The following is a 24,650-nucleotide window of genomic DNA, read 5'->3' as shown; positions in this document are numbered from 1 at the left end:
CATCTGTGGCTAACATATCTCAGGTTGAGTCCCACTCCTCATGTTTGAAGCCAACTTCTCATGGTTAATCCAGTGTAGCAGAATCATAACTTCACGTTTGTTCAGTGCAAATCTCTCAGAGTCAAAAAGTACAATGAAAGTGTTAGACCCTTATCACAGGGCAAAAGAAAGCCAAGGTGCAATGAGAGAAAGGCATCTTTCTCTTTGCCACTCCACATGCCATTAAAGCACATCCATCCTTTTCCTGAGGGAGGCAGTCATAAAAGTGTCTTTTGCCACACTGGAAATACCTGATTAGCAAAAAACATGATTTTATGTCCATCTCCTTCTGGATAAAGAACAGAAGTGCTACAACAGCATGGACAGAGGCAAGTAGAGAGTAATTTTCTCTCACTGCATCTTGGCTTTCTTTTGTCAAGTAATAAGGCTCTTAGTTTAATTCCAAACATGGATTTTCATTATCCTTTACTTTCTAAAAAAAATATTACATTCCCCGATCCTCCACAAGCACAGGTAAATAAATAGTAAGAGGATATAACTGGCACTCACCCGTCCTGCTTCAATGGTAGCATCTAGAATGAAAGCAAGAAATAGATGAAAGCTTTAAAGTAAACTGTTCTGTTCAATAATATAACCAATCTGGAAGTCCCCTGGTGACCATTCTCTTTCTTTTAGAGATATGCATTTTATTGATTCCTCATTTAATATCTCAAAGGAGAACATTTTGCCTAAATCTTATTGATTAACGATTTGGATTCTTGGATCATGGGTTGCGGTTCCATGAGGAGGGACTTCTGACAAGGGATGGGTTGCATCTCACACCAATTGGCAAAAACGTCTTTGCCAATAGTCTCAAAAATTTGATCAGGAGGGCTTTAAACTGAGATATGTAGGGGAGGGAGACAGTATTCTGGAAGGCAAAAAGGCTGGAGAAAATAGTCAAACTGTCATAGAGGGAACAAGGCAAACAGTGCAAGGACCCAACAGTTGGAGGCAAAAATGTTTGCACAGGCAGCAAGTAAAGGGAACACATGGCCTTAAATGTCTCTATACTAATGCACAGAGCATGGGAAATAAGCAAGATGAACTCAAAATCCTAGTGCAACAAAGCAAATATGATATAACTGGCATCATTGAAACCTGGTGGGATGAGTCTCATAATTGGAATGTAGAAATAGAAGGATATAACCTTTTTTAAGAGAAACAGGCCAAACAGGAAAGGAGGAGGAATGGCCCTATATGTAAGGGACATTTACACCAGTGAAGAGATCCAGGACATCAATCCTGGAAGCCAGGTGGAGAGCATCTGGATAAAAATTAAAGGGCAGGGAAACAACAAGGATGTTATAGTGGGAGTCTACTACAGACCCCCAAGTCAGACTGAGGAATTGGATGATGCCTTTCTAGAACAGATGACCATACACTCAGAAAGGAGAGATGTAGTAGTGATGGGTGACTTCAACTACCCTGATATTTGTTGGAAGTCAAACTCAGCCAAATTCTCAAGGTCTAGTAAATTCCTTGCTTGCCTCAAAGACAATTTCATTGTCCAAAAGGTGAAAGAGGGAACAAGGGGGTCAGCTATTTTAGATCTGATCCTAACCAACAAGGATGACTTGGTTAATGAAGTGCAAGTGGTGGGATCCTTAGGTGGAAGTGACCATGTTCTCCTGGAGTTTGTTATACAGTGGAAAGGAGAAGCCAGGCATAGTCAGACACGCATTCTAGACTTTAGGAAAGTTGATTTCAGTAAACTTAGAGAAATACTGGGGGTGATCCCATGGTCAGGAATACTAAAAGAGAAGGGAGTTCAAGATGGATGGGAATTTCTCAAAAGGGAGATACTGAAGGCACAAATTAAAACAGTTCCAGTGAGAAAGAAAAACGGGAGGTGTCGCAAGAACCCAGGATGGATGACCAAGGAACTTTCAACTCAGCTAAATTTTAAACGGAACATGTGTAAGAAATGGAAAAATGGGGAAATCACCAAAGAGGAATTCAAACAAATAGCTAGCATGTGTAGAGATAAGGTCAGAAAAGATAAAGCACACAATGAACTCAGGCTTGCTAGAGAGGTTAAGAACAACAAAAAGGTCTTTTATGGACATGTCTGCAGCAAAAGGAAGAAGAAGGAAACAGTAGGGCCACTGCGTGAAGATGGCAAAATGCTAACAGAAGACAGAGAAAAGGCAGAATTACTCAACACTTTCTTTGCCTCAGTCTTCTCAGAAAAGGCAAAGGGTGCTTAACCTGAGGATAATGGAGCAGAGGACAGAACAGGGGAATTTCAGCACAAAATAAGTAAAGAGATAGTACAGGAATACCTGTTTAACCTAAATGAATTTATGTCTCCAGGACCAGATGAACTACATCCAAGGGTATTAAAAGAACCAGCAAACTGGTTATGGGGCTCAAGCTTATGCATTTTTTCTTTTATGTGTGTGTGTGTGTGTGGGAGTCTGGAACAGATCCCCCGCATAAGAGAAGGGCCGACTGTATTGTCAAACTACAGTGGAACCTCGCCATACGCGGGGGATCCGTTCCGGATCCCGCCGCGTATGGCGATTTCCGCCTATGCTGGAGCCCCATTGTAAACAATGGGGCTCGTGCACGGTGGCGCGGCGGCGCGTGAGGCGCAACGGATGCGCATGCCCATTCAATTGAATGGGACGTGCCGCCCCTTCCGCCCCGCATGCGCCGGCAGCTTTGAGCACCTATGCTCAAAGCCGCCTATAAAAAGACCGCGTATGCAGAGGCTCCACTGTATACAGTTTTTTAGTGTACAGTGATTTTAATGAGATGGTTTATTTAATTGTTTTTTTAAATGTCTATAGCGCAAATAGAACTGAGTCATCTTAGATCCCATATGAGCAGAAAGGTGGAATGAAAATAAAATATGTGTGCATATGTATGTTCCTTCAAGTCATCAGTCAACTTATGGCAACCTCTTTAATTTTATAGGGTTTTCTTAGGCAAGGAATACTCAATGGTGGTTTTGCGAGTTCCTTCCTCTGAAGTGAAGCCTACAGCACATATATAACATGCAATAAAATAAAATGGGTTATTTGCCTCCCCTTTTAGGGTTGTGGAGGACATAATAGATTTGTAACTCAGGGATCAATCTTTTACAAAATGGATCCTTTACAATACTCACCTGAATATATGAAGAAGAGAGTCAGAGTGAGAAGCAGGAGACATGCCACCTTCATGATGGTTTTTGAGAGAGGAGGATCCCGTCTGGGTCTCTGCTAATACTCCAGTGAAGATAATTATCAGATTCCACTGGCTCTGAAATGAGGTTTTACATCTCTACCTTCACATATATATATATGCATCTGCCTGAAACCTTGATTGTGAAATTTCTCCTTCTGAATGATATTTTGATGTGGAAATCTAATATTACAGAGTATTGTGGCAAGCTGTGGCAATTTCAATGCCCAGCACAATGCAAACCATTTTCTTGTTAAGTCATACATTTATTTATTTAATTTTCGTTTAAGTCCATTTAGAGCAGGGTTAGGCAACCTGCGGCCCGCGGGCCGGATGCGGCCCGGCAAGGCCTTGGGACCGGCCCCAGCCCGGTCCTGCCACCGATTGCCGCCGGGGCCTTTGGGGGGCAATTGTCTATAGAAGCCTCAGAAACATGCATTTATATTAACACTTTTTTAAAAATCAGCAAATTTTTTCACGTGTCCTTCATTTTTTTAAAAAAGTGTCTTCCATTTGAAAATTTTGTCCTACATTTGTCCTGGTTTATTTATATATTTAATTTTTAAAAAAAAATTATTTAATTATTTATTTTTTGGCTTTGGCCCCCCAGTTGTCTGAGGGACAGCAACCCGGCCCCCGGCTCAAAAAGGTTGCCTACCCCTGATTTAGAGTATGTTTAAATTTTAATAGAAGAAATGCAGAAGGCTCTCAAATACCACATTATAAATGAATGTAGCAAAGAAGTTAACAGAAATAAAAGCCATTTGCAGAACCAAAAAACTGAAGAAACTAAAAAATAGGGATTGCCTGTTTCAACATTATACCGTATATTCCAGCATATAAGACGACCAGGCGTATAAGACGATCCCCAACTTTACAACTTAAAATAGAGTGTTTGGGATATACTCACTGTATAAGACCACCCCTCTCTTCCACGATAAGTCAGAAAGGAGCTGAAGGTACACAATAACAGTAGCAGCAGCGGCAGAGGAGAAAGAGGGGGGAGGAGAAAAAAAGAGAAGGAGAAAGAAGAAAAGGAGGAGAAAGAAGAAGAAGATTAGGAAAAAGAGGATTAAAAAGAGGAGGAAGAGGGAAAGAAGAAGCAGAAGAGGAAGAGGGGAAGAAGAGGAGGAGGTGGATAAAGAATAAGAGTAAGAGGGGAAGAAAAAGAAGAAGGGGAAGAGGAAGAGAAAGAAGAAGGCCCCAGCTAGCTGGCTGCCTTTTCCTGAGTCAGGGGAGCTGCAAGCTCTCTTTAGGACTCAACCAGCTGGCTTGGCCTTCTGATAATGTCCCTAGAGTTTGAAGAGACCCCAAGGGCCATCCAGTCCAACCCCCTTCTTCTGCCATGCAGGAAATCACAATCAAAGCATCCCTGACAGATGGCCATCCAGCCTCTGCTTAAAGACCTCCAAAGAAGGAGACTCCAGTACACTCCGAGGAAGGAGTGTGTTCCACTTTTGAAATAACAGCATATTCAACATTATTTCACCCTCCTCGACAATTCCTCCCGCCCTTCCTCTTGGTGCATCTACAATGTAGAATTAATGCAGTTTGACGCCACTTTAAGAGCCGCTGCTCCATCCTATTGGAACCCTAGGATTTGTAGTTTTATAAGGTCTTTTGCCTTCTCTGCCCAAAGAATGGGGGGGGGGGCGCTGCTGCTCCAAACTACAAATCCCAGAGGTTCTGTATGGATGGAGCTGTGGCAGTTCAAGTGGCTCCTATTGGAATCCTAGGATTTGTAGTTTTATAAATTATATAGGCGTTATAAAAACTACAAATCCTATGCTTCTGTGTGGATGAAGCATTCTACTTCTAAGGTGTAGATACAGCATGAGAGGCATCTGAGAAAGAAAGAAAGAAAGAAAAGAAAGAAAGAAAGAAAGAAAGAAAGCCTCCAGCCAGACTCCTAAGGAGCAGCCTGGCTGGTTTCTCTGTGTGCCAAGAGTTGTTTTTTTTTCTTTTTCTCTCCAGTTAGCCAAAGAAAAGAAACAATGGTCCAAAACACAGAGCAGCAATAGTCCAGTTTGAGAGCATTTTAACTGCCCTGGCCCAGTGCTAGGGAATCCTGGGAACTGGAGTTTATTGTGGCACCAGAGCTCTCTGACAGAGAAGGCTCAATCTCTCACAAAACTACATTCCCCAGAATTCCTTAGCAATGAGCCAGAGCAGTTAAAGCACTCTCAGATTGGATTATTGCTGCAGTGTGTTTTTGCCTGGCAACAAAAAGTGGGTCCTTGCTTCCCAACTGACTCCGGAGCTCTTTCTTTCCCCCAACAAGGCTCCATCCTACGCAAGGGAAGGGAAGAGGAGAAGGAGAGGCAGAGGCAGAGCGCGGGAAACCCTCTGCTCCTTCTCTTGGGAAGGATTGAGCCAAGTCAGGAGGGAAGGTAGAAAGACCTCCTGCCGTCCCTCCCCAGAGAGGAATGCCACCACCCGGGAAAAGGAGGACAGGAGGGGGGAGGGAGGGGAGGGAGCAAGGAAGCAAAGGAAGAGAAGAAAAGGAGGAAAAAGGGAAGGAAGGAGGGAAAAAAGAAAGGGAGGGAAGGAAGGAAATGGTGGAGAAAGAGAGAGAAACCTAGGAAGGGGAAGGAAGAAGGGAGGAAAGGAAAGGTAGGAAGGAAAGGAAAGGGTGAAGGAAGGAAAGAAGGAGATGAAAGAAGAAAGGGGAGGAAGGGAAGGGACGCACCATGGGGCTCCTTTGCCTTCAGGAGAAGGCTTGTCACTGCAGGCTCTCTTTAGGACCCACCGGCAGACTTGGCTTTTTTTTTCCTGCGCACCAGACGACCCCCCACTTTGGGGAAGATTTTCCTGGGCTAAAAAGTCGTCTTGTACGCAGGAAAATACGGTATTTGAAAAATAGCCCCTTGGAATTTGGTCTCTGTCTTTGGGTGCCAACCACTGCCTAGGACCTCTGCAGTGTATCTCCAATGCCCAGGAAACTCCAAAAAAGTGCATCTATTAAAGATCTAGCACACAGGCAGACCTATGTGCAGAGCTGGGTGAGTGGTGGCTCTCCTGCCAGAGGCTGGCAGATCCACTGTTAATTTAACCACTGTTCCTTCTGATATGCTCTGATTTGCTCTGGGTTATATGGGTACTCTCTTGGTGCTGGACATTGGACAGAGGTTTGGCACTGACAGAGCTCCTGTTTAGCTTGGATCCACCCTGAGAAGAATGACAGTAAACTCAAGAGTGGATTCACCTCCTCCACAATAGAGGATTCACTGGGCATATTAGTGGAGAGAAGGGGTCATTCAGCTTTCCCAGGATGCTTTCACACAATGCAGTTATAGTGCTAAGGTTCCAATTTAACTGCTGTAGTTGAGTCCTAAGGAATCCTGGGATTTGCTGTTGAAGGAGGTGCTAGAGAAGTGCTTTGTCAGAGAATTCTAAACACTGCTCTGTAAACTGCAAATCACTGGAAATCATAAGATGTTGTCATGGCAGCTAAAATGGAATCGTAGTGATGAAACCAAATCTAATTGTCCAGTGTGAAAGTGACTCCAGTTACAAGCTGTGAAGGATTTTAAAGTTCAAAACCAGCAGTTCTAAACAGCCTGAAAATGACCTATGGCCCTGTACATCTGACCCTGCAAAAACGTAATGTAATCATAATGCTATATACTGTATTTTCTGGCGTATAAGACTACTTTTTAACCCAGGAAAAGCTTTTCAAAAGTTGGGGGTTGTCTTATGCGCCGGGGGTTGTCTTATAGGACAGGTGGTGAAACTTCTGAGCCGGACTAGAGAATCTGGGGTCACTGCATATGGTGGGGGGAGCTCAAAAACGGCTGCGGCCGCATCCTTACCATATGCAACGATCGTATGAAAGCAGCTACCACTCTGATAGTCTTGGAGACAGGGAGGGCTGGGCAGGCAGGGAGAACTGACCAATCCAAGCAGGCTTTGTATACAACAAGGTTTCCTGCTAAGTACCTGCATGTCATAAGCATTTGAATTAAAATTACCATATTGAAATCAAATCTGATTTTTTAAAATTTTATTTGGTGTGCGTTGGAAGAGAGGTAGTCTTATATGGTGAGTGTATTGCAAACTCTATATTTTAACTGGAAAAGCTGGGGGTTGCCTTATATAGCCAGTCGTCTTATACGCTGGAAAATAGGGTATATTTATATGCGACCCAAGAAAATTAGCAGGAACAGGCCATAGTGTCATTGTGCCCATTTTTCAGTTCACTCTTGGGATCTTATCACTCAGCCTAAATAACCTGGCTTACCTCATCCGAATTGAAGTCTAAATTGGGAGGCAGCTGGGTCCTACTGCAAAGATTTTGCTACTAAAGCCTCTGGTTGCATCCTGGGACCCAGGAAAAATAAGAATAAGCATCTGGGAAGCAAGGGAGGATTTCAAATAGAATGTACCCTGCAACATTTCACAGATGAAAACTGGAACATGCAACATTGGTGTGTGGAGAAGATGGCAAAAGATATGAACAAAGAAGGCCAGATAAGTCAGGAGATTCTGCAGCAGTTTGCTTTTTCCTGAGTTTACAGGGAAGGGCAAGAATCCATTCCCTACTCTCCTCTCTTCGCTGCTGGGTTGAGCAAATACTTTAGTGTTTTTGAACTCAGTTTGTATCAACTGAAATAAGCTGGGGACAAAGAGGGAAAATGGGAGGAGGAGAAATTGGGGCATTTAAAAAGCATCTGAAAAAGTTGGGGAGGGGAGGATTAATTGGAGGGTATGGTAGACAAAGATGTTATTAAAAGCCTCCTTAAAATTAAATATGCCAGGCAAGTATGCCATCATAAAAGGCTTGCCTGATATGACTCTAACAGTTGTGGACAGGTAATGCTGCCTTCTTCCTTCTTTTCTTTTCTCCTGATCTACAAACCTGAGTTCCTGTGTTTTGATAGATTTTACAAACTTCTCTCCTATTGGCAAACTTATAAAGCATTCTATAACACCAAAGCAGCTTCTCTACTGCAGAAATTCTGCAGGACAGTAGCTTTATGCAATACTGTGTTGTGTGCATGCATCTGCCTCTGCCCATTCACCATAATAAGGGTTAATGAAAAGGCTTTCTCTAAGTTGTGGGGTGCCAAATGCTACCCATTAGTTCACATGTCCTTCAAGTCAACCACTGTCACTAGTCTGATCCATTCCAACTGTTCTTACTTTGTGTTTGGAAAGCTGGACTATTTCAGAGATCCAGCTCCTGTTACTCAAGAGTACTGTGGTTAAACTGTATGCTTAGTTTTGCAAAACTTCTGAGGTTGTTTCTTCACTTCTTATAACAGCATTCTCAGTGAATCCTAAAGCACACCATCTCAGTACTGCAATCACATTTGAAAGATGGAATTTCTAAAACAACTTTTCCAAACTCATAACAAGTCTTAAAACAGGCTGGCTTTTTTGCCTTAAAAAAGAAATGAAAATATGAAACACAGCATTAAAAACAGTAAGGTGAACAGCAAGTGCTGTGTGATGACAGGGAGTGCTCCTCTCTGAAATGGTTCTTGTCAACAGTAAATCAAGGATGAATCTGTACTACTCACTTATAGCAGTTTGATACCACTTTAACTGTCATGGCTGTTTCCTATGGAATCCTTGGACTAATATTTTGATGAGAGGTTTCTTTGCCAGAAAACAGGAGAGTGCTGGAAAATTCTACATACAGTACCTCACAAAACTAAAAATCCCGGGATTTCATCAGATGGAGCCAAGGCAATGAAAACGTTATCAAACTGCTATAATTGTGCAATGTGGCTACATCACAAGTCTCTGGGTAAAACTTTTGCTGGTTGAAATTGAGGTTGGAGAGAAATGCCTGCAAGAAGGACAGGGATAACGTATGTGGAATGTGCATTGAGGATGCATGGGCAGAAGTGTACAAAGTTCACATAGATGTTACAGCACTGAGATAGAGAACAAAAAGATGGCTCACTTGGTTGTAAGAGGGATTCACAAGTACTATAGTATCAATTTAACTCTGTGCGAGGACACTGCCTTTGGTGCTGTGGCATATTGGTAAAGAAATGTCCTCCCCTTGGAGGCCTGATTTGTATTGATACTGGCTTTATTCTGATACCATTTTTAGAATTTTTTATCAAATAATTTTATATAATGATATTGCCTAGATTTGTGCAGGTTTTAAAATGTTTTAATTGTCAAAAGGTTTAATAAGTTTTCAGATTGTTTAAATTACTTATTGCTTTCCATTTCAGTTGTTATAAATTGTTTTGACCTTAGGGTCACCACAAGTCAGAAACAACTTGAAAACACACAACAGCAACAGAGGAAGAGGTGCTTATGGAATTGTCTTCTCATTTGCCACAATAACCTTACATGCTTTGGAGATGTTGCATCTTAACTTATTTGGAGGAGGATATAATTTGCTGCTTGGCCTGAGGCAGCAAAATGTCTGAGAACAGATCATAGTTCAGTCCTATCCATCCTCCCAATGATCTGGATCAGGACTGGGCAGGGAAAGGAGAGGAGCAAGAGTTACCTGCTTTCTGTGTCTGCACACATGCACAATTCCACACACTCTTTGAGCCTTATCACACGTGGAGGGTTTGCAGCTCAGAGCCGCAGTCACTCCTGTTCTAGCAATGTTTCTTCACACCAGATCTGGGGTCACTCCTGTCTAGCAATGTGAATTCACATTAAAATATGATGCTTTACCACACCTGGTTGCCTTTCTGTTGCCCTTCCGAATCGAGGGGGAAGCGGAGTCAGTTCAATTCCAGACAAGTCATGTGATGCGGATTCAAGCAAAGTGTGGTGAGTGCACATTGTATTACCACACCGGAACATACTTTGAGGGCTCAACGATTCGAATCGGCACCCTTGCGCATGCTCAGTGGGGCTCTGGATGCTGTCCTCTTTCCCTGCCTCCTCCTTAACTGTCATTCTTCACCGGGGTGAAGGAGCGGTCAGAGGATGATGGGATAGGTGGTGGGGGTCACTAGGGCCAGGATCGGACTGAAGGGACAGCCAGAGGATGATGGGATAGGTCGCAGGGGGTCACTGGGACCAGGATCGGACTGAAGGAACAGCCAGAGGATGATGGGATAGGTCGCAGGGGGTCACTGGGACCAGGATTGGACTGAAGGAACAGCCAGGGGATGATAGGATAGGTCACAGGGGGTCACTGGGGCCAGGATTGGACTGAAGGAACAGCTAGGGGATGATGGGATAGGTCACAGGGGTCACTGGGACCAGGATTGGACTGAAGGAACAGCCAGGGGATGATAGGATAGGTCACAGGGGGTCATTGGGACCAGGATTGGACTGAAGGAACAGCCAGGGGATGATAGGATAGGTCACAGGGGGTCACTGGGACCAGGATTGGACTGAAGGAACAGCCAGGGGATGATAGGATAGGTCACAGGGGTCACTGGGGCCAGGATCGGACTGAAGGAGCAGACAAGGGATCAGGGACGTAGCTAGGATTTTAGGAAGGGGGGGGGTCCAGACTAAGTGCCACCATTATAATGGGGCTTGGCTGAGGCGGCGCAGCAGCACACACCATTCATTTTTCTAATGGAAGGGGGGGTCCGGACCCCAAGAACCCCCCCTTGGCTACGTCCCTGAAGGGATGATGGAATAGGTCACAGGGGGTCACTGGGGCCAGGATCAGACTGAAGGAGCAGGCAGGGGATGATGGGATAGGTCGCAGGGGGTCACTGGGGCCAGGATCAGACTGAAGGAGCAGTCAGGAGATGATGGGATGGGTGGCAGGGTGTCAGAGAGGACGAGATGGCATGAAGGAGGAGGAGGGGAATGAAGGAGCAGGATGCAGGGGGCCAAGAGGGGTGACATCGGAGTGATCTTCCACACCAGACCAATTCGAAGTGAAATTGAAGTGCGCTTGAAAGCGAATTCTGTGAATTCACTTTTTTTCCGATTTCACCAAAATGAGGGGTCACTTTGGAATCACTGCGGAAGTGCCACGGAAGGTGCGCCCATAGAAAGGAATCTCGTCTGATAACACATTCATGTTATAATATGAATTGGCATCATTGGACTCACAGTCACCTCAGATCTGAGCTGCAAAATCTGCAAAAAGCTCTGTGTGATATACTCCTATGACACTGCCCAAGCTTATAGCTTTTGGAGCATTATCACCTCTAATAATAATAAATAAAATACTTTTTTTTATTTCTATCCCGCTTTTTGCCAGGCAATCAAAGCGGCGTACAAGAGGTTAAAATACATCCATATATACATAATGCCCCCCTTAAAACAAGATTAAACAATGTAAGATTAAAAACTACATATTAAAACCGGCTAAGCTAAATAAAAATCATCATGGGCAGAGTTCACTGGAGGGGAAGTCTCTACAGAGATCCCACACATACATTACATTTGTTTTGTGTTTGGACAAAGAAGGGGAATGTGTTTCAAAATAAAATATATATTTAAAAACTGTAAAGATAGGGTATTTCTCCCAGATGATGAATCCAGGGTAGTTGATGACGGTACAGTCATCCTGTTTGGCCATGGAAAAAACCTACTTGGTGGCCTTGGGCAAGTCATACCCTCTCAGCCTCAGAGAAAGGCTTTGAACAAACTTGCCAAGAAAACACCATGATAAATTTGCCTTAGGTCTGGCATAATTTAGAAATCATTTAAGGGCTAACAACAACAACAACAACAAGGATCAAGTAAAAAAGAGGGCTTTGTTGAAACTGGAGACGATTGTTGCATTTTCTTGATGGCCATTATTCACAGGAAAACTTTCACACCAGTCAATATTATTTTGATTTTTAAATTCAGTTTCCTCTCTTCACAGAAATAAGCAGCACTCATGATGAAACATGGCCAAACCTCAGATTTACCACAGAACTCTTTTAAAACTCATACACTGATCTGCAAATATTAATTTCATTCCAAAATTTGCATTCTTTGCAGTCTACGAAGACCACGCCAGCAGGAGGTAAGCATGCACTCCCTTCCTCTCGTCCGAATTCTTAACCACAGGAAAAGAACTTTGTAATGAGAGAAGACATATCTGGGACTCACCTGTTTTGCTCCAATGGCAACATCTAGTGTAGAAAAACATAAACAGTAACAGCCATTTTACTCATATTACAGTTTATTGGAGAACCTTCTCTTCACCACAGAAATCTTGAACATGTTATCTAGCCCTTGATTAAATGTTGCAAAGGGATCATGTATTGAGTTGGTCAGTATGTAAAATATATTAAAATGTTTAATTATTTAACATTTAGAGGAAACTGAAAAGGAGTACTAACTGACAATGCATTTTTTTTAAACCAGACCCCAAAGCCCCATTTTCTAGAAGGCAATTTTGGTTGCCTCTTGTTAGCTTGTTAGCCATTGGATTGCCCTGATGCTCAGGTGTTTCACTCAAGGGAAGACTGAGGAGATGATATCTACATCAGCTTATTCCCCCCTCTTGTTTTTTCCAGGATCATCCTGATATCAATAGAATCTAGGTTCTTATAAGTGGGCCTAAGGAGCTCATCAGATGGCCCCTAAGGGGCAGCTCTTGTGCTGCCCTTTCCTCACTGGATTGGGGCTGCAGCAACTGCATGCCACGGTCCTGATTTGGCCTTTCCATGGTGCAAAAATAAAGCTAAAAGCTACTCCTTTTTTTAAAAAAAATATTCTTTATTGAAGATTTTAAACAGTAAAAAAGGAGAAGGAAAAAACACACACAATCACAGTTATATACATGAAAGTTTTCACATAACATGATAATTACCGTACAGAATAAAAACACCAATCACACATGTTTTTTCCCTTGCCAAACTAAAATCAAAACTTCCTCTGAGGAGGCGGGACAAGCGAGTGTGAATCTGAAAACCTATTACATTTCTGTCGTGATTACATAGCTCATTTCTCACATGCTTAATATTACACCAAAACATCAAGTTATTTTCTTAAGTATTTGCCTCTGTGCTTCGCTATCTTGCCCATCCATAAAACGATACAAATAAACTTATGCAATTGCTAGTTACCAAATAAAATTTGAGGGCAATTCTTCTTTTTCCAAAAAACATACAAAAGGTTCCCAAACTCTTTTTTCTTTTTTCCAATCCAGGTTTCTTACATAGCATGTTAGTTTATCCATTTGCATGAAATCCAACAACTTCATGGCCCAATCGTTCTACGAAGGATGTTGGGTCGCTTTCCAGTAAGAGGCAAACACAATTCTGGCTGCTGAAATTATATAAAACAATAATTTACCATGCGATCTTTCCAATTTATCGTCCATAATCATATTTAACAAGTACATTTTAGGGTCTAGAGGAAAAGTCTGTTGCAAAATAATTTGCACCTTTTGATGGATCATTTTCCAATATACTTTTGCTAAGTCGCAAAACCACCACATATGTACATAAGAGCCGATGGCTTTATTGCATTTCCAACATATCGGATTTTGATTTTTATATATCTTAGAAAGCTTCGAAGGGGTCAAATGCCATCTATACTGCATTTTCAGATAATTTTCTCTAATTATAACACAAGCCGTATATTTCATTCTAATGGACCAATTTTTTTCCCATTGATCTAACGGTAAGCTTTCATCTAAGTCTTGTGCCCATTTTACCATGGTCGGTTTTATTAACTCCTCATGCATCTCGAGGTTCAACAAAAATTTATAAAATTTTGAAATCCTTCCTGCACTTTTTCCAAAAATAATTTTATCAAAATCTGATTGCTCTAAACAAATACCTGTATTTTTTATATCCATTGCATATCTTTCCTTTAATTGTCAAAACAGGAACCAATTTATACAAAAGCCTTCTTTCATTAACTGATCCATGGGCTTCATAATAGATTGATTTGTTATTTGCTACTCCTTTTCATGCCTTGGAAAAGGCACCCTAGTCACTATAGTGGTGGCTTTTTGGCATTCCTTTGTGTTTAAATGCTGCACCAACATGCCTTCCACCATGCAGTTCAGTGTGCAGCATGATGCCAGTGTGGGGGTGGCGTGGGGGTGGCGTGGGGGCGGCTAGCATGCATACACAACGCCCCCCCACCGATGTATAACACCAATCTGTAGAGGCTCTTATTTAACTCTGTGTTGTGTTTGGTGACTTATAGCTAGGCCCTATTGGGTGCCGTCATTGCGCGCGAGGGGCGGCACTTCCTGACGCGCCTTGCCCTTCACACGTAATGAGGGCGTCAAAATGGCGGCACCCTATACAGATGGACACTGCCATTTTGACGTGACGGATGCTTAGCGTCTGCACGTTGCAGCACGTTTGTGACACCGCAAGGGCACCATTGGCGCCTTGCGGCGTCATAACTGCGCCGCAAGAAGAACCGCTTTTTGCAGGTTGTTTTTGTTGTGCAGGGGAGCCGAGTGCTTTGTCCACTGCAGCTCCCTCGCGCAGCAAACAAGGGCGGCAGCAGACTGCCCTTTTGGGCGGTCTGTGAAACACCATTATTTCATGGTAGGTCATGAAAGTTCTCTCCTCAGATAACGTTGAGGAGTAGAAATCTGCTATTGCAGAATACTCTGGATGGTTTTCACAATGTCAGTAGTTATTTATGCATGCATAGTTTGGCAGAATTTATTTATTTATTTATGAGATTCATATCTCACTCACTTAGATTTGTAAAATGGTGTACAAGATGTGGAGAAAATGAATTGGGAGAAGCTTTTCTTCTCAAAATATTAGAACCTGGTGCCATTGACTAACCAAATGGTGTAAGATTCAGGAGAGTAAATAAAAGGAATCACTTCTTCATAGAATACATAATTGAACTGTGGTATTCATTGCAAACTGTAGTGATGGCCACTCATTGGATCAAAATTCAGTTAGAATGAACTAAAAGTGGTTTAGACAAATCTTGGAGGTTGACTACCTGAAAGCTATTTTCTCTCTCCACAGCAAAGGCAGTATGCCTCTCTATTTAAATCAACAAATCAGTCACTAGGGAGCTCAAGCAGTGGTTGCAAGGCTGTTGCTTTCATGTCTTCTCTTTGGGCATCCAATAGCCAAAAGGATGGCCACTGTGGTAGTAGAATGATGAACTGCTAGATGATTATTATGATGATGTTTAATAACTGACCATACAGAATATATCTGAGCTGCCCATATGTTTCTTTTATATTTCCACCTGCCAGGTACAGGGGTAAAATTGTTAAATGTACTGTCTTCTATTGATAAACAGAATTAGTCATAATGTATTAGTCTGCCTTCCTTCCTTCCTGCCCACTTATTTTAGGTCCCCTTCGCCTTTGGTTTACTTATAATAATTTTTTTTACTTGATACGTGGCTAAAAATGCATTCCATGGATGCTTGTGCCAATCCAGCCCACAGCTATATATGGGCTGGCCTTGTTTTGTTAGCCCTTATTTTTGTGGTGAAACTGAATCGTTCGTTTTGCAAAAACATTCTGTAAATGTTGCCTCAGTTCTCATGAAAATTACATCATTTAACTGTTAACTGCATTACAAGTTTTTTTGTAGATTTCAGCCCATTCCCCCTCCCTTAAGGTTTAGAGAGTCGTATTAGAGTTTTAAGGCACACATTGATCAAGAGAAGGTTGAATCTGGCCCTATATAACCTCATATATAGCTGCGGACTGGGTTTCTTTTTATTCGAAGGAAGTTTGGCCATCAAACTGATTGTAAGACAGATGGAGATACAGCATATATGAAATCTGCATTGATGGTTGATAAACCCAGGTATGGAAGGCTCACATTTGTTAGGAGACAAGGGCAGGCTTCAACTTGTTAGACTCTCACTTGAAAGCTCTAGACTGAAATGGTGCTGAATTGAGCTGATGGCTCCCAGGTCAGTGGGCCAAGAAATCTGCCATGGGTTTCAATCCATATGTTAGTCATCCATGACACTGAACTGGTTCAAAACATGAACAGCTCCTTTAAAGTTCACATAAAAACATGGAACAGATTCACTGACTGTGACATGGAAGCCACAGGCCACCATTGGAGCTAAGTCAGCAAGTACTGTGTTGAAAGCAATGTTCCATGTGAAAGTCCCAACTAGCCTTATACCTATGATTTTTTTTAATGTAAGACACTGATAACCCATACTGTGGTATGATTGTCAAATCAGAAAAGGGTAGCTATGCAGTCAGTCAGTATCCAGTTGTCACATGAATTGTGCCTGTGTATATGTGTATGATTCCAGGAAGATAAGGGTCCCTGGTTATACTGTCCTGGGTCCACTGGTTCATGCAACTTTGGCGCGTTACAGACCGCCGAAAAGCGGCGTCCTGCACCCGCTCCTTTCCCCGCCGGATCAGGGCCTCAGCGGTGAGAGCGGCAGCCGCTGAGGCCCCAATCCGCCGCTTTCCAGGCCACGGGGAAGCGGCAAAAGAGTTATATAAAAGAGATGACAAAATGAAGGACACATGGAACAAAGAACCATATGAAAATGAACCCCAAATTCTAAAGTGAGGTGGAAGTGACAATAAGAGAATAACTCTTTGTGTATTGCATCCAATGTTTTTTTTAAATTCCTTCCTGGTTTTGAATTGTGTTATTTTTATTCTCATAGAGCGTCCTGGTCCTTGGTTTTAATTTTCCTTTGATTTCCCAGATCTTGTGAAATAAATCTCTCTTGTTCTTCCCTTTTGTTGCTTTCTATTTCTCTTCACTGGTTGTTGTGGTAATGTTCACACTAGGTGTTGTACTATTGCATTCATGGTTCTTAGTTTGTTCCTATCTCCCCCTCTTTTTTTTTTTTGCTTTTTTTCAAATCGCCAGGAACAGATGATATTCCAATCTGACTACAATAATGCTAGGAAATGTGGAGGGAAGTAGAAAGAGGAAGGCTGCATGCTACATCAATGGACTCTATTGAGGAGGTTATGGATATGAGTTTAAAGGATCTAAGCGGAGCAGTGGAGGACAGGAAGTCTTAAAGATGTCTTGTCCACAGGGTCTCTGTGAGTCAAGATCAACTTTAGAGTTGTTAACAACAAGAAAGAGGACAGTACCCAATAAGTGATTAAAATAACAAGGAGATTCTAAGCATTATTAAAACACTCTGATGATAAGAACTGTTCAGCTGTGGAAAAGAACATCTCAAAAGATAGTAAACACTGCTTCATTAGAGTTTGTGTTGTTTTTTAAGTAAAGGGTGTTTTAACATGTGTTTCCTAGTTGTTTCTTCTGGATCCCTTCCATATCTATGATTCTATAATGGATTTCTCCAAGCATTCCTTCGCCTTGATCTGTTCTCTCTGATGCTTGGTCTTTTCTTTCTTCCTTTTTTTTTAAAACACTTGCTCACATTTGTTAATGCATGTGCTAGGAACAACTGACAGAGGAGGTTCTGTGATTGTGACTAACCGGTGTGCCATGTGGTGGAGCATTTATATGACAATGGAGAAAGCAGACAACCATAGTGCTTTTTTACTTAAGGTTAAAAAACTCATTCTAGACAGAACACAGAAAAAGAAAAACAGCAATATATGCTATGGTATGAAATGAAATCTAACAGGAAAAAATCAAAACACAACACACAACACAGTTGTGAGCTAAAATGTTTTAATACCAAACTACAACTCCAGTACTGCAGTTAGCAAATAAAGTAAAGACGTCTTGATCATTCAAGTTTCTCACATTTGCCCATATGACTGAGCAACAAAGGCTCAGCACTGTTCCTAGAAAAATGAAACATAACAAAAGTATGATCACATGTATCTGGAGTCATGAAATATAGGCACAGTACAGATGGTGCAAAAGTGCCGTGCTGGCGCTGTACTAGGGTTAGGGGACCGCACAGCAACCGTATGGTCCGTAACCCTAGTACGGCATGGTACCGTAACAATGGCGGCTCCCTGTGTACACAGGCGCCACCATTGTTATGTAAGCATCATGCGGCATCCACATGTTGCCACATGGTGCTTACGTAACGAGTGCACCACTGGCGCACTTGTTACGCCACCCCTGTGGCTTTAAAAGAACCCATTTTTCTCAGGTTCTTTTTCCTCCTCAGGGAAGCCGCGTGGTTTGGTGGCTACGGCTTCTCTCCAAAAGAAAAAAAGCCGCTGCCACTCTGAACATCAAGTCAAGCATGTACCAGGCCTTAGATATCCTGTTTTTAAAAATGTGCATTACTTATTTTGTAAAATAGTGCTATAATGGGCCCTAGAACTTATTTCCTCTTTGTAAGAAATGAATTTGGTAGCTATTTTGCCAGACTACTTTTACAACATAAATTTACTGGAAATCGCTGTTTGCCCTTTTTTCATACTGCACAATTATAGCACTTAAATTGCCATGGTTGCATCCTATGGAACCCTAGGGTTTGTACTTTGGTCAGATGCACTAAAGCTCTCATGTGGAGAAATCTAAGTACTCCTCCCTTAGCAGCAGGTACCAGAATCCCAAAGGATAGAGCCATGGCAATGAAGTGTAATTTCAGTGCTGTAATAGTGTAATGTGAAGGGTTCCAGGTTACTGAAAATACTTGAGTTTAATTAGCATAGAACAGAGTAGAAATTGACTTCATAGTTATATCATGTGGTCCTCCAGATGCTGTCAGATTGTAACTCCCATCAGCCTTAGGCAGCAGAGTCAGTGGGGAGGAATGGTGGGAGCTGCAGTTCAACAACATGTGCAAGGCTGGACAATTCTAGTCCCTCGTTTATATGAAGCGATGAGGGGCTTAGTACATCTATACATTATTTACATCTGAGGATTTCTTGCCTAAGAAAACCCCATGAAATTCATGGAATTGCCTTAAGTCAACAAGAAACTTGAAGGCACACACACAATGGAAACTGTGTGAATTGCAGTCTGCATTTAATCTTGAGAGCATTTTAACCCGCCTCAAAAGTTCCTCATTGGCTAGCTTTCTTTGTTAAAAAGGAGCATCATGTTTGTAGCAGGTATGATTCTCCAGTTAATCACTATTTTGTCTCTTGTATTGGTAGTCATTAAAGCATCACTTCATAAATGTAACTGAGTATAGCCCCTGGACCCTCTACAGCTTCCTACCCCTGATTTACATGTAGTCCATGTTTTGTGAAACATCATAAATAAAGAAATAATTTTATATAGTCCATCAGTAGTCTTTTTGTGAAATCACATTTTCATCCTTTTAAACAGATGAAACTGCATCAACCTGTTTGGATCTGTACTTGGATTTCAGTTCTCATTTCTTATCTTAACAGAAATATATCAATGTACAATGGAAATGGATGAGGATATTCCCATAGGTACTGAGTTCATCTTTTCTTTGTATCATGTTAATATCACTTGAGTTACTTAGAACAAGTTACACATCACTATATACTTACAGGGCCTTAAGGCAGAAGAAACACTTGTTGTCATATGTCTTGCCATCAGAACCACAGTGAGGGATATAATTCAGGGTGCACATTGGAATATTTGGGGAGAATTCCTTGCAGAAATCCTGCACACATAGAATCAGACAGTTCTGTTTCAATTTTTCTGTTAAATTCAGCTTCAGTCCCCAGTCACAAAATAAGCAGAGGAGTAGTGTATTTTTTGTGTGTGTTCAGCAGTTTGTTATAAACATTCATCCATTTCACTATAGCAATGTTCATCCCATTTTTAGTTTCCATCTGTTTGTGTGTGTCTGTGTGAAATAATTTTATATAGTCCATCAGTTGCCTGTTTGTGAGATCATATTTTCATCCTTTTAAACAGATGAAACTGCACAGTTGTTTCTGCTTACTGTGCCTTCAAGTTGCCTGTCAACTTATGGCAGCCCCATGGATTTCAAAGGGTTTTGTTGGGTAAGGAATACTAAGAGATGGTTTTGCCATTTCCTTAATCTGAAATATAGCCTATAGCACCTGGTATTGGTTAGTGGTGTCCTATCAAGTAGTAACTAGCACTGACCTTGCTTAGCTTCCAAGATTTGAGGGGATCTGTGGTGACATTAGAGTATTTAGGCCCCATTTCAGCCTCCAAGATTGTGGCAAGAATTGGCTGATGCAATAGTTTGAAACAGCCATGGAGTGATCTGATCTGCCAGCTCTCTCTCCTCGGCACAGTTATATGTGATAGCTGCTGACAAATTCCAGTATATTGCTACCACTTTATGGTCACACTTGATGAGTTAATAAGCTTGATTTTATGGCATGGTAAATTTATTGAAAGGAAAGGATTTGTGCTGGCCTTACCATGTCTCTGTTGGCTCTGAATTTGCAAAAACACAAACAAAAATCTCCAGCCCACTTCAGATGCCAACATTCAGCACTATCTGAGGACAATGCATTCAGATGCAATTTAATGTAGCACAGGATATGATGTACAGGATATGATGCATCCTGTCAGTCAAAATATTTTCTACACAGTTTAAAGGAATATTATTCCAGCAGTTTCTAGCATAATTTGCTCAAGGTAAGTTTATCTAATACTGGTAACTATACAATGGATTTAACACAGAATGGAGTCAGGCTGATGTAGTGGTTTGAGCATTGGATTAAGACTAGTATTACTTTAAATTAGAGCCAATTTGACAGCAATTAACAACATACTCCTCTGATGTGATACCTGTGTTTTACTTATTATTTTTGATGATGACAATGAAACCACCCTTTCCTGTGAAACATTCAAGATGTCAGTAGTCAGGATTAGTGGTATAGTTTCATTGGATCCGCCATCCTCCACCAGAATTGACCTTTCTGGCTGCATTTCCTGGAAAATCTGCTTTCCAAAGCTGGGCAACTCTCTGGAGTGAGTTTTGGCACCCTGGAGCAATGCATGAGGTAGAGGAAGAGGAGGAAGGCCTGATTCCACTGGGTGGTGGTTCTTGTTTGCCTTCAAGTTGTTTCTGAATTATGGCTACCCTAACTAAGACATGCTTTGCCATGGAAACCCACTGGGTGACCTTAATCAGGTTACACTCTCTCAGAGGCAGACAAAAGCAAACCACCTCTGAACAAATCATGCCATCAAAACCCAGTGATAGGTTCGCCTTAGGGTTGCCATAAGTTAGAAACAATGTGAATGTGTGCAAGACAACACGTGGGTTTTTAAATCGTTTATAGAAAAGTAAACCATTCCTCTGTGTAGATGTGATTTCCAACATTCTCAGCACTGCACATTGCTGTCTAGTGAAGGTAGGATAATCCAATATATATGAAAGGCTATAGGAAGATTGCGGGTGGCTAAATTAGTAGTTTCAGAATCATACTGCCAAAATTTTAGTGTTGCTGGATTGACATATACATTTGCTTACCTTAACACACTCTCCATCATGTTTCTTCCCAATATATCTGCCAAGCTTCCTGAAGGAAAGAGAAAGACAGATTGATAGAGAGAGAGTTATCAATCAGTCAGTCAGTGCTCTTCTTTGCTTTTCTTCAGAATATGAAAGAATCCAAGCTAAGGCAGGCCATCTGTCTGAAAACTTGTGCTACTTTGATTAGTACATATTTACTATTCCAGATTTTGAAGTCTCCTTTCGTACATAATTAGGAGTCCAATTAATCTTCCAATAATCTGACACATAATTTAAAAAACAACAACAAGGTAGAGAGGTTTTATCCATGTAGTGCCTAGCATGTTGGTTTTCCCCCAAGAGGCTCTGAACAAAGGGTTACTTCCTCCTTTTGCTCAGCCCTGAAAACCTATTGGATTAGGTTGGGTCAATCACCATTTCTCATTCTCAACATCCATGATGAATGTCACATAGTTGTGAGGATAAAATGGGCCTGGTACCCATGAGAATCTGGATGAATATGTTGAGTTGGACAAGAGAAAATAAAATAAATACAAGGTATTATTACAAAAACCAAAACTAGTGACTATTCATTGTATAGAAAAAATGTTTTGTTATCAACATTACTTACAGGTTTTCGTTACAGAGCATACATGGATTGGAATAAGTGATGTCATCTGTTCCACAAACTGGTCGCCACATCCTTGTGCAGGCAATGCCTCCCCTGCCTTTCACACGACGGAAATTGTTACAATCCAGCTAGGAAAGAAATGTATAAGACCTTGAAGAACGGAAAAATCTATCAATCCAGTAATCCCATGCCAGATCTTAAAATTTCCATATATATGAGGGGAAAGCAGGTCCCTTTGTAATATATCCCTTCCATTTCAAAATCTTCTTTTCCCACACAAGAAAGAATATACACAAGGCTCTGTTAGAGCAACTGGGCTGAAAAGGTTTTGTCGTTGCTGTTTGTTCTGCAGGTGACAGGCTTATCAGATGGCTGCCATAGCACTATTCTATAGGAGGAAGTACATACAGATGATGATGATGATGATGATGATGATGATGATGATATTCTATCCTGCCTTTTCACCCAGTTCAGAACTCAAAAGCTTACAACAAATAAAAAATGTTGTTGTTGTGTGCCTTCAAGTCATTTACTCATACTCCACCTCATCATCATACTGTTCAACGCCATTTTCGTAACCTTCAATCTGTTGACTCTAACCATCATTTCCTGTATTGCTATGTATTTTATATGTATATGTATTATCCTACTAGAGAGGCCCCTTCCCCACCACCACTCCCTTTGTGTTGTGTCTTTTTAGATTGTAAGCCTGAGGGCAGGGAATTGTCCAATTAAAAAGATTGTATGTACAGCGCTGTGTAAATTTACAGCACTTTATAAATAAAGGTTAATTAATAATAATAATAATAATAATAATAATAATAATAATAATATCCAGCTGATGACAATATTTAGGCAACCCTATCATAGGGTTTTCATTGCAAGATTTGCCTTTGCCTTCCTCTGAGGATGAGCGAGCATGACTCACCTGAGGTCACTCAGTGGTTACCATGGCCAAGTGGAACTTCAAACTCTGGTCTACAGAGTCCTAATCCAAGGCTCAAATACATAGTTAAAAAACCATAAGGTACAAAACTTAAAACAGGTGGTTTTACCTGTCATGGCTGGGCACAAAGTAGTCCTGGCATTACATGGAGTCTCCAAGGCTGTTTTTGTCACTATCAACTCCCCAGGTTGCTTTTTTTCGGGTCAAAAAGAAAGCATGTACCTTCCTGGAGGCCTCCAGGAGCAGCAATCCATGTTTTACATACGTTACAATCCCCTCCTGTGCACATCTGCACTATTTAATGCTTCTTAAAACTAAGCATAGTCAGCCCTGGCTCGTACTTAAAAGATCACAAATCAAGACCAGGCGCTGAAGCCTATAATTCAGAGGAAGAAATTGACAAAATCACCTCTGAGCATTTCTTGCCAAAGGAAAAAATCATGAAATTAATGAGGCTGTCATGCGTCAACAGCTAACTTGAAGGTGTGTGCACATGCGTGCGCGCACACACACATAAGTCCTTGTTTTTCAAAAAAAAACAACAGACCTTCAGCCATTTCCAATTTGCTTCAGGATGGCATTTTTGATAGTCACCACAGCCTCTGGAGGGTCTTAGAGGCAAAATAAAATAAAATGTTGGACCTTAGTTGAACACATTTTCTCTACACAGTCAAAAGAACAGGATTCCATATACCTTCAGATTTTTATGTCATTAGCAATTGTTTAAGATAGGGATGCAGGTTACAGTATTAATGGGTTTGTCTCAGGTTTTTGATTCTTTCCACACACATTGTCCCCTGAGATTCTACCACAAGGTGGCAGGGATGTTGCAGTTCAGCAGTGGCAGCCTCTGGTCATTTCTCCTGAATCTCCTGCTCATTCCCCTCTGTTAGAAGTCAGACTATGCATCTTGAATTGTCTTGCACCTCCTAAGCTATCCAGGTGCCTCTGGCCACAGTCCCATTGCCAGTATTATGAAAGACTCAACTACCAGCTCAGTTTGCTGATGTCTTTGAGAGTTTTCTTGGTGGAAGTGGGGAGTCTAGAGATGCTAGCCTGTGTATAAAATATATCCCAGGTGGATTTGCCCATGCAATAAACAAGAATACAGATTTCTCTTTATTAAATTTTATGTGAACTTTTGCCAGAGAGCAATAGAAGTAGCCAGTATTTAACAGTCCCTTGTAGGATCAAGACCAATGCATTGAGATCCCCCTACCACCATTGTTTCTTCTAATTTTTAAATCCAGTCCAGCTATAGATTTGTACCGTGTGAAGGACTAGGGCAGTGGTGGAGAACCTTTTAGAGACCGAGTGCCCAAACTGCAACCCAAACCCCACTTATTTATCGCAAAGTGCCATGTACCTCTGGATTTCTAATGACAAACTCTAGTGAAGTCTGTGTTGGGACGATGGTGCGTGTGCCCACAGAGAGCCCACATGCCAAGCTCCCTAGCTGCTCCTCATAGGGCATGGTGTCCACCTTTCCCCATTTTGGTCACCTTCCTCTGGACATGTCTCATATTGCCAACATCCTTCTTGAATTATGGTGTCCAAAACTGGAAAATATTCCAGGTGGGGCCTGGCCAAAGCAGAATTGAGTGGTACTATTACTACCCTCAATATTCTGGACACTATACTTCTATTGATGCAGCTGAGAATCATTGGTTTTTCTAGCTGGTGCAGCACACTGCTGACTCAGGTTCAGTTTGTGGTCCACCTTGTAATTTTCTCTTT

The 24,650-nt window shown here is 41.7% G+C and overlaps 1 protein-coding gene across 1 annotated transcript in view; it reads right to left on the bottom strand.

Moving 5' to 3' along the window:
- The window catches only part of LOC149321728 (ovomucoid-like), a 47,550-nt gene that overhangs the window by 4,911 nt on the left and 17,989 nt on the right, over positions 1–24,650 (bottom strand). Inside the window, exons 7-10 of the mRNA XM_089516707.1 lie at positions 21,968–22,095; positions 21,355–21,403; positions 3,155–3,245; positions 550–572 (exon numbers count right to left, since the gene is read on the bottom strand). Of these exons, the coding sequence (XP_089372833.1) occupies positions 550–572; positions 3,155–3,245; positions 21,355–21,403; positions 21,968–22,095 (291 nt within the window). The remainder of the gene's footprint in view (positions 1–549; positions 573–3,154; positions 3,246–21,354; positions 21,404–21,967; positions 22,096–24,650) is intronic.

This window comes from Sceloporus occidentalis, unplaced genomic scaffold (genome assembly GCF_023333645.1).
Source record: "Sceloporus occidentalis isolate IW3139 unplaced genomic scaffold, rSceOcc1.0.p SCAF_1, whole genome shotgun sequence".
Lineage (NCBI taxonomy): Eukaryota > Metazoa > Chordata > Lepidosauria > Squamata > Phrynosomatidae > Sceloporus > Sceloporus occidentalis.
This window is presented reverse-complemented; position numbering and strand designations above follow the sequence as displayed.